Raw genomic sequence first — 11,200 nt, forward strand, 5'->3', positions numbered from 1 at the left:
CTGGGTATTTTTCTGAAATGCTTAAGGAGTAAGCTGTCTGTGTGAGTGACCTTAAGGAGTTCACTCCTCAAAGGAAAATTAAAAAAACCTTTCTTTAGTTAAGTGAATATTTTTTTTCACTTTATATGTATGAGTGTTTTCCCTGCATGTTTCTCTGAGCACCATATACATACATGCCTGGTGCCTGCATAGACCAGAGAGGGTCTATCCCCGGAACAGGAGGCACAGACCGCTGTGAGCTGCCATGTGGGTACTGGGAACAGAACCTAGGTCCTCTGGAAGAGCAGTCAGTGTGTTTAATCATTGAGCCCTCTCTCTAGTTCCAAGTTAATAAGTCTTGTAGTGCATGTCTGTAATTCTTACTCAAAATGCAAGGGCAGGGGGATTTTGAGTTTGAGGACACCAGAACACATTGCTGTACTGTGTCTCAAAAGAGCAACAGTAATAAATCTTGGTCAAATAACAGAAAGAGAGAACGTAAGTTACTGTAGTTTAAACTGAAAAGGGACCTTGTGGTTAGGAAAAGATTGAGAAGTGCCCTAGACGTACAGAGATACTTTAAAAATAACAAGCAAACAAACAAAAACTGATCAAAAACAAAAAAAATGGAAGAGGCAAAAAGTAGGAAATCAGGGAAACTGCCAAAGTTAAAGTGCCTGGATCTCATTACATCACATTAATTGTTCCAAGAAAATGTTTGTTATTAAGCAAAATTGAATTTGTGTCAAATACCGAATGAGACTGTCAAGTGCCAAGTACTTATCAGCTGTCAGTGTGCTAAGTTTAAACCCCAGAGCCGGTTTTCTTGACAGAAATTAGTATTGAACAAAATAGGAAGAGAAATAAGGTGCGTGTGTACGTGTGTCCTTTCTTTTATAATTATGGTGAGGTGGCTGGAAATCTGATTTTGAGCCAGGCATGATAGTTCTCATCTCTAACCCCTGGCACTCAGGAGATGAAAGCAGTAGGATTGTGAGTTCAAGACCAGCCTGAGGTATATAGCATGATCCGAATCAGCCAAGCCAAACACAGCAAAACAAGATTTAATTAGGATAGTTTCGATTTCCTGGAATCTGTTGATTGCAAATGTTTCTAAGACTGTTCATGTTTATCTCCTTTCATAGTTTTGGACAGAACAGAAATAAATCTATGACTATGAATAGTAGGTTTTGTCTCTCCCAGCCCTTTACCTCTAGAGGTTTTATTTAGCTCACTGTTGGGGGATGGGAAGTCCAAGAGTGTAACATTGGCTTCTGGTGTCCTTTCTGAGTACGTCTTAATATAGCAGAGGCATCACACGGTGACAGAGCCCGCTTAACTTTTTGATTAAAAATAACTCCCTAACTCTTTGCCTACCTCTCAGACATTTTGATTTCCACATTTTGATTATATTTAGGTCTTTTTCTCTCAAGCATCAGAATGTCTGTTGCTTGTTTAGGATCATAAAGGGCTAGAGCCTGATTATGTTGGTTGGTTGTATGTCAACTTGATCCAAGCTAGAGTCATTTAGGGAAAAGGACTCTCAGTTGAGAAAATGTCTCTGTACATTGGCCTCTAGGCACATCTGTCAAGCATTCTCTTGATAAATGCTGTGGGAGGGTCCCTTCCATGTGGGCATCCTGGGTTGTATAAGAAAGCAGGCTGAGCAAACCACAGAAATAAGCCAGTAAGTAGCATTCCTCCATGGCCTCTAGTTCAGTTCCTGCTCTGACTTTCTTTGATGACGAACTGTCATGTGGAACTGTAAGTTGAAATAAACCCTTTCCTCCCCAAGTTGCTTTTGGTCATCATGTTTTATCACAGTAATAGAAACTCCAACTAAGACAGACCTAGTCTCCTCCTTCTTAGTACTGGTTCCTGTAAGCCCAATAATTACTCACTACTGTGAAATTACACGTGTGTTCTCATTGAAGTTGGATCAGAGAAAAAAAGATTTCCAGTTTTTTAAAAATGGGAAAATAGAAGATTTTATTCCTTCAGAAAGTTAGTATGAAGCTAGGTGTGGTGGTACACTATAATCTCAGTCCTTTGGAGGTAGAGGTAGGAAGATGTGTGTTCAAGGCCAGAATATCTGTTCTCTCCCATTTAGGTGCCCACTATACTTTAGATATACAACTATGGTAACCTCAAGACTTCATAGTGGGACCTGCCACACTAACCCCCTGCCCCCAAATTTTAGAATGCTGTGCCTGTTTTATTTTTCAAATGGCCAGCTCATAGTTTTAAACCAATCAAAATTTTACTATAAAGCCCTATTTTAGTACTGAAAAAAACAAAACAAAACAAAACAAAGAAAACCCCAGATATATGATACAATGGTGTCAGAGAAGTAACCAACCTGGGTTGTGACCATTTTGCATTTCTTGCTGCTATGTCCGTGAACAACGTATGCTAAAGTTGAAAGCTGCACTCCAAAGGTCAATTTCAGGTGCCATGCTCCAGGAACTGTCCATGGTTCTGAGACAGCTAACCCTTCCACCTTGTCAGCACACAGCGCCAACCACCGTAAAGGGTCTGACTCAGGGCCTCGTGCTTATATGGCCTTTAACCAACTGATCTATCTCACGAAAACTCCCATTCTTGAATCCCACCCCTCTCTCGCATTATGCATCCTTAGGGCCCTAAGGTTGTGAGTAGCTTCTCTGATATACACTACCAAGTTTGGTGTGATGATTGTTTTTGTCAACTTGGCACAAACTAGAGTTGCCTGGGAAGAAGGTCCTCAGCTGAGATAGTCACCTTCATCAGATTGGCCTGTGGGCATGTCTGTAGGGGCATTTTCTTGATTAATGACTGATGTGACAGGCCTACCCACTGTGGGAGGCACTGTACCTAGGCAAGCTCTATCAGGTATACCTATACCTGAATAAGCAGCCAGGCAAGCTAAAGAGGAGCAAGCCAGTAAGCAGCATTCAGCTGTCCTCAGCTTTAGTTCCTGACTCTAGGTTCACGCTTGAGTTCCTGCTTGGCTTCCCTTAATAGGCTTCCCTTAACAAGGCCCTCACTTTATAGTAACAAATTCAAGAGGAGGCTAGTGGAAATGAAGCCATTTTTTCAATATACCATTCTGCAGAAAAGGCACACCATAGAGAAAAGCAAAAGTGGCTGGTGTGCCAGTTGGTGCCAGACAGTGTTTTAAAGTCTCTGACCTCAAGAAATTCCTGTTCTCTCCCCCATCAGCTGGTACTTTAGAGACTCACAATCTCGCATTCTTCTAGCACAGCCCCTTTCCCAAATTCCCCATCCTATTGGTTCAGGACACAAAGTCTTAGCTAGTACAGATTGATTCTAGGGCTCAGTCATGTAGCAGACTGCCCGCAGCTTCCCAGTTCTGAGCGTTCTAAGACAAGCAGGCGGTACCTAGGGGTGAGAAGACCCAGTGCCTCTTGCTTTTCTGTAACTCTCGGATGAGCTTTAAACATGCCTCCTACTGGAATGATTTATTTCTCACATTGGTGTAACCTGGAGCATAGGCCAATTTCCCCCCACAGGTTGCTTTGGTCACGGTGTTTATCACAGCAACAGAGAAGCAAGTTAGGACTGTGGTGTCTATAAGCATGCCAGGGCGGCCTGGGAAAAGAGCAGAGAGGAGACAGGGATGCCCATGGCTTCTGTTGTCTCCCCTCTTTGCTGTGTTGTCCCGCTGTCGTGGGAGGGCCCCCGACGGGGACATTCTGTCCACTCTGAGCTGTGGCACGTGTGGAGCACGAGTTGTAGGCTAGCTCCATCTATGTGTTCTTTAGCTTTCCCAGCTCCACTGTCTGCATGTAAAGCAGGGATAGCTTTTCGCTTGTACAGCTGTAAGCTCAGCAGTGGAGCGGCCCACCTGAAGTGACTAGAGTGGTGCCTGGAGCTTGGGAAACTGTATTGTACGCATAGACTTTCTTCTGATTGTTCATTCCGGGTTTCCCAGGGCTGAAGACAACTTTCAGGAATTGTCCCTTTCACAATAGGGTCCCGGGCCTGAAACTCGAGTTCTCAGCTTTGGGCAGGAACCTGTACTCACTGAGCTGTGTCTCTGGCTCTTTGTTCTAGTTTAGAGACAGGCTCTCACTAGATAGCCTAGGCTGGCCTTAAACCGTCAATTCTCCTGCCTCTATTTCCTGGAATTATGGGTAAAACCACCACACCCAGCCAGTTATCCTGCTTTAATTATTTCTTTAGAAGTCACTGATTGTCTGTTCTCTCTCTATTTTTTGTACCCACTATACTTTACATATACGACTATGGCATCCTCTAAAATGTTTTATTTTTTACTTTTTGTTTAAATATCCTTCTCTCCAGAACTAAGAGGAAGAATCATGCCTTATTCCTTGTGTAAACCTCTATATAGCATAATACTTACTAAATGGCAGGCAAAATCAGGAGTTTGGTTGAATTAACTACCCTAACCTTAAGATGTTTGGTGGCCCAAAATAAATATTCTGAACCTTAATGCTTAGGTGCGCAGACATAATCTGTAATATTTGCTTATAAAGTATAATGGCTTCATGGGTTAAAAAATAATCAAGTACTTAATGAATGAATGTTGGTTAACAGTATTGACCCAGGTGCAAGGTCTCTAAACCTTATAACATCTAGTCCAAAGATATATAAACATATATAAATTCTGACTAAAGAATGTATAGGCTGGGAAGGAAAAATACTGTATAAAATCATTACTTTCTTGTTCCCTAATGAAAATATTAAGAAAATGCAACAGGCTCTCAGGGAAGTTGATTCTATCTGATGGAGAGGAGGGGGAAGGTCGATCTCCTCACATGGTATTGACGTGAAGTCCTCTGTCCTAGGGAAGTTGGTTCTATCTGATGGAGAGGAAGTGGAGGGTCGATCTCCTCACACAGTATTGACGTGAAGTCCTCTGTCCTAGGTCCTCTCCTTTTTCTTCATCGGCCTGATGTCCATGATGATCCCCCTGTGCAGTGTCTTCGGGGCCCTCATTGCTGTCTGCCTCGTCATGGGTCTCTTCGATGGATGTTTCATTTCCATCATGGCCCCCATCGCCTTTGAACTAGTTGGTCCTCAGGATGCTTCCCAGGCAATTGGATTTCTGCTTGGATTCATGTCTATACCCATGACTGTAGGTCCTCCAGTTGCAGGTAATAAAACAGTTCTATAGTAATTATACTAATTCATAGCATTTTCTACTTTGGTCCTAAACCTCATTTATTTGTGAAATATATTTAATGTATTAATCGTCCTTGTGTGCTTTCTTTCTCCCATTTTTAGTAAGACTGTATGTTGATAGTAGGTTGAAAAGGTTTGTTGAGGGAGCATTCTGCAAGTGTGTGTGTGTTTGTGTGTGCACATGCATGCACATGTGTGTATTAAGTCCAGAGCCTTGTACATGCTAAGCAAGTACTTACCACTGAGCTACATATTACTTGTTGGGGAGTGCTGAACATTGAACTTAGGCATGGGATATCCTAAATACATACTCTTCCATTGAGCTATGCATTTATTTAGCCCCTACTTTTTCAGTTCTGTTAGTATATGTTAGACAAATGGAAACATAAAAATGAAGATTCTGACAGATTTCTAAGCATATACTACTTTTACATAAGAAGCATACCCCCGAGAAATGGTTAAAGAAAAATTATATTTAGTGGAAAGAACATGGCACACACCTGTAATCTCAATACTCAGGAGGCTGAGACAGGAGGAGAGTTGCAAGTTCAAGACCAACCTGGTCTACATAGTGAGTTCCAGGAGAGCTAGGGTTATATAATGAGATGACTCCAATCAGTCAATAACTAAAAAGTAAATAAAAACAAAAATATACCATCCATGCAATGGACAGGGATGAGTATTATTCAGCCATAAAAGTAAGGAGATAGTGACACTGATACATGATAGGGACACTGATCCATGACAGGGACCAGGTGAACAAACATCATAAACATTATGCTAAGTGACCAAAGTCAAATATAAAAGGTCACATATTGCATAATTCCATTTGTATGAAGTATCTGACCTCTCCATTAGTGGTTGCCAGAGACTGGAGGGAAGGACTGGAGAGGGGCCACTCAATAGGGATGGAGTTTCTTTTGTAGCATGATGAAAATGTTTTGGAAGTAGGTACGGCTGTATAATGGTCATAGAGCACTGTGAGTTCAACTAAGTGCCACTCTGTTGTTCACTTTCAAGTGGCTACCTTTATGTTAAGTGAATTCTACCTTTAGAAACCTTATAAATGATGATGTGATGTCTTGCTTGGGCACCAGTGTGAAGAGATCAGTTTTCAATACAATTAGAATAAAATTTCAATTATAAACAGTCTCCTGTGATTGATATAAGCAGCTCAGGGAAAAGTCAGCTTAATTCATTCTTATGTCTGGAACCACGTTGTTGGTCCAGAATCAAGGAAGCAGAGTTACTATGGAGCAGATGAAACACAGTTTAAGTTTTCCTGGTGACTGCTCCCGTAGAAGAAGCCTCCATTCCATCTTCCTCTCTCAGGCAATACATTACTCACTTACCTTTGTTTGGGAGGTTTCAGATATACAGGCAATGGTGAAAAAGCATTTTAGTGGGAATAGCATTGCTTTAGTTGGAATAGTAACTGCTCACAGACCAAGAGCGGGGGAGTAGCAGGAAATTTCTTCTGAAGTAGGAAGAATAACTACACAGAGAAAGTGACAGGAGAATTACTACCCCCTTTCCTCAGTGGTTCAGAGGTCATTATCATATCACAGTAAAAACCTGTTTATTAGTATCCACGGGATGAAACATGAGACATTTGGATTCTGAAGACAGGACTATTCGTACTTAGAGAGGCTGTGTTTTTTTATGTTTAGATCCAAAATAACTGTCCATATTATTTATATGTACATATGTTGGTATGTCACTGGATACAGCCTTAACTATGCATTAAATGAAGTTGGATAGATGTTCAGTTCAATATGTTTCCTGGATATTTTAGATAATTTGACATCGTGCAGTAAAAGTTCAAACACTAAAAAAACTTAGAACTCAGAGTCCTGGATTTTTCAGGAAATTTAGAAGTAAAATAATATTTTCCAGAAGCAGAGCCTTAGGATCCACCAAATATCAAACATACACTTTAGAGCTTTCTGTTTATTTTGAGACAGTGTCTTTCTAACTCTCTGTGCAGACTAGGCTAGCTTCAAACTCAGAGGTCCATATGTCTCTACCTTCCAAGTGCTGCGGTTAAAGCCTTGTGTTGCTAGACCTGGTCAAACACACATTTTGATACTTTCTTCCCAAGGATGGGCAAGCCTTTTTTCTCAAATGTACTTAAACATCTCTCTTTTGGGCTAGAGAGATGGCTCAGTAGTTAAGAGCCCTGACTACTTTTCCAAAGGACCCTTTCCCCAGAACCCACATGGTGGGCAACTATCTCTAACTCCAGGTTCCTTCTTGCATGCCAGGCAGGCATTTGGTGCACAGACAAACATTTAGACATATATAAACATTTAGACAAACATAAACCCATATACATGTTTTTTTTTTCTGAGACAAGATTTCTCTGTGTAGCCCTGGCTGTCCTGGAATTCACTCTACAGACCAGGCTGGCTTTGAACTCACAGAGATCTACCTGCCTCTCTCTGTCTTCTGAGAGCTGGAATTAAAGGTGTGAGCACACACACACACACACACACACACACACACACACACACACACATATTTATGAGTCTTTTTTTTTAATCCCAGCTCTTGGATTTATAACTTTTCATGTTACTGTATTACAATTTAAGGTAGTTTCTTGTTAAAGTCAAATAAGATCAAACTGAGGTGTAGATATTTTAGAGACATTTGATCTGGATGCTTCCACCCACTTTCAGCTGAGACAAGGGCTGTTATATGATGTATTTGCATATCCCAGGTGGCCTCTGAGAGGCTTTGGGAATGCCATTGCTAACCACAAGTGATATTTTGGTATGACCTGTATTCTGTAGTAAATACAGAATTGATACAGGTTGATAATTTTTTCCTTCCTCATTATCAGAAAAAGGTTTACATTTCAAATCTGTTGTCTGGGTGGGGCCTGCCATCAGTGTGACTGAGCTGGAGCCAAACCTATTCTCTCCTTCTGACAGCTGCTGTCTCCCTTTCCAGGGTTACTTCATGACAAGCTGGGCTCCTATGATGTGGCCTTTTACCTTGCTGGAATCCCTCCCTTTATTGGAGGCGTTGTGCTTTGTTTAATCCCGTGGATCCACAGTAAGAAGCAAAGAGAAATCGGTAAAAGCGCTGGAGGGGAGAAGACGGAGAAAATGCTGGAGAACCAGAGTTCTCTACTGTCAAGCTCCTCTGCTTTCTTCAAAAACCAATCTGACTCTGTTATTTAAGGCCCTACATACCTCCACCTGACTGGATTTGCTTTTGAAGTTTTCCTTTTCTATGAACTGCAAATTTCTTATTTTTTTAATCATTTTTGGAATAGCACAAATGGAAAACAGAACCTTTATTACTACAGGAACCATTTTCTCTCCCCAAACAGCTTTGATATTTCCAGGGATCTGAGGGAAGAGACTGTTACAGGCAAACGTCAAAGCCATCTCAGTGACAAGCAGCCTTGGAAGCCGTGGGCTCTGTGTAGCCGGCACAGATGCACACAGTGTACTTGGAGCTACGCGGAAGGGTAGCAGTTTGGTTCATACCGGAAGTATTTTGTTGGTTGCTTCATTTGGTGTTTTTAGTTCCAGTGTTTTAGTTTCTTCTGCATTTTGGAACTTTCTGCAAAAATTTAAGCCTGGATCCTAGATAATAACAGGCCAACCTAAGCCTCAAGTCTGTTAAATGATTTAAGCTATAATAAAGCTGGGCGATTCTGACATGCTCCAGTGTCAAGGGACCTCCTAGGAGCAGAAGCTAATAAATACCCAGAATGGAGATGAAGGAGTCCTCTCATAGGCAGCAATCAGGCGTTTCCTCCCCTAGCCTTTGTCCTCTTTGGTTTGTAGTGTGTTTTACTCCAGTAGCCAGAAACACCCCAAATTTCTGATTTTATGTAAACAATAAAGTAAAATAGAATGTATAAAAGACATCCTGGCAATTTTAACAGAATTCTTCTGACTTCTGGATTTATTAGCACTGTATTGTAAATGTCGTATTAAGCATGTTATCAGCTGGTGTAATGGGCACAGATTGGAGGTAGTGCAGAACTATTTTACCCATATATATCTGATAGAAATAATTGCTCAAATTGACTTACGGAATTAATGGTTCTAAAAGGTTAGATATACTTATAAAATGAAACAATTCCTAAATTTTCAAATTTTTTTTTAGCAAAAATTTGCATTTGTGTGTACAGTCAGTCCCAGTGACAGGGACACATTGGGAAGACTGACGGCTGATGCTCTCATTGTCTAGATAGACATCATAGAGTTTACTTGCAGAAACTCTCAGATGCCGTTGTAACCAGTTGATGGAATCTTGTTGGTGCAGTATCACGTATGTTCCTCTTTGACTAGAAAATCAATATTGTATTTAATATGCCATGTGCTCCTTATTAATTTCCACCATTTCCCCCCGTTTATGTCTAGACTGCAGAAAGCAAGGTATTAGCTTTGAGGACCTAAAATTAAAATCAAAGTCAGGCCATGACCCATGACTCGTTTATGAAAACAGGAACACATTCCTCTATCTTTGAAATTATATTTCAGACCTCTAAAGGTTAAAATGCAAAGTGTATTTAAATCATTAGCCTAGATGACTATTAAGTCATAGTTGAATGTAGCTTGTTTGTTCATGTGAAACGTGTGTTATCTTCCCTAAGCACTTCCAGGATCCTTCTGTTTCTAAGTTATCTGGAAGGTGAGAAACAACATTATTATCTCTCTGCCTGGCTTCCCCCCTCTGTTGCTCTGAAAGGCCATCCTTCCTCTCTCCATCCAGCTAGGGATGGGGCCACCTGGAGAGGACACAGACTTGTGCTTGGTGGGAGGGAGGGCAGAGGGTGGAGGGAGGCTATCACTGAAGGCTGGAAAATACAACAACTTTTCCTCTTAATAGCAGCTTACTCACCTGGCATCGTGGAAGATAACAGCCTAAATGCTAAGTGTACAACTTATTTTAACGGGGGTTTGAATAACTGTAATTTATTTATTATTTATTTATTATGACATGGAATCTAAGTAGAACAGATTGGCCTTCAACTCTATTCTGTTGCTTCAGACTTGTGCAGGGATCGCAGGGGTGTGCTGCCATGTGTGGCAATAATTTTGATTTTGGAGGTATAGGCTTACTATGCTATACACACAGTTGTGTTCTTTTTAAGGCAAGGTCTCACTAAGGACCCCAAGCTGGCCTGGAACTCACTTTGTAGCCCAGGCTGGCCTCGAACTCACAGAATTCCTTTAGGTTTTTGGAAACAGTCTTGAGTGTGGGCCCGGAGAAACTGGAACTTGAGGTCCTCCTGCTCCAGCTTCCTAAGTGGAGGAAGCACAGGCGTGTGCCACTGTGCCCAGCTTCAGCTTACTATTGCCAGTTGTTTTTTCTGTTTTAAATGGTCTTTGGCAATTTGTTTACAAAAGGTTCTCTTTCAGGAAACACATACACACACACAGGTTTTTCGAGACAAGGTCTCTCTGTGTAGCCCTGGCTGTCCTGAAACTCACTCTGTAGACCAGGCTGGCCTTAGACTCATAGAGATCTACTCGTTTCTGCCTCCCAAGTGCTGGGATTACAGGCATGCACCACCACTGCCTGGCTTAGGAGGAAAATATTTTAACCGTATTGTCCTTTCTTGTTTTAGGTAAGATTTTACCATGTAGCCCTGGCTGGCCTGGAATTCACTGTGTATACCAGCCTGGCCTTGAACTCACAAAGACCTGCCAGCCTCAGCCTCCTGAGTGCTGGGATTAAAGGGGTACGCCACCACACCGGTTAAATTTCATGTTCTTATATTAAGCGTTTAGAAATAATTTAAGCATGATGACATAGGACATTATCAAGCCTTTCATTTCTTTCTCCTCAGTTGCCTGAAATTCTTCATCTTTATTAGTACTTTTAAAAGCTAAGGTGCTGGAGAGTTGGCTCCACATTTAAGAGCCTTTACTGCTCTTAGAACCCGAGTTCAGGTCCCAGCAATCACGTGATGGCTCACAACTGCCTGACACTCAGGTTCCAGGAGATCCAATACCCTCTTCTGAGCTCCTGCACACATAGGGTGCACATATGTACACTCAGGCATGTATATGCACACACACTTAAAAAGAAATAGTTAAAAGTTAAT

General features: G+C 41.5%; 1 protein-coding gene across 1 annotated transcript in view; it reads left to right on the forward strand.

Moving 5' to 3' along the window:
* Slc16a10 (solute carrier family 16 member 10) overlaps nt 1-10,525 on the forward strand; it is a 101,816-nt gene extending 91,291 nt beyond the window's left edge. Inside the window, exons 5-6 of the mRNA XM_059272522.1 lie at nt 4,871-5,099; nt 8,080-10,525. Coding sequence (XP_059128505.1) covers nt 4,871-5,099; nt 8,080-8,312 — 462 coding nt within the window. The 3' untranslated portion in view covers nt 8,313-10,525. The remainder of the gene's footprint in view (nt 1-4,870; nt 5,100-8,079) is intronic.
* Nucleotides 10,526-11,200: the final 675 nt, after the last annotated feature.

Source organism: Peromyscus eremicus, chromosome 8b (genome assembly GCF_949786415.1).
Source record: "Peromyscus eremicus chromosome 8b, PerEre_H2_v1, whole genome shotgun sequence".
NCBI lineage: Eukaryota > Metazoa > Chordata > Mammalia > Rodentia > Cricetidae > Peromyscus > Peromyscus eremicus.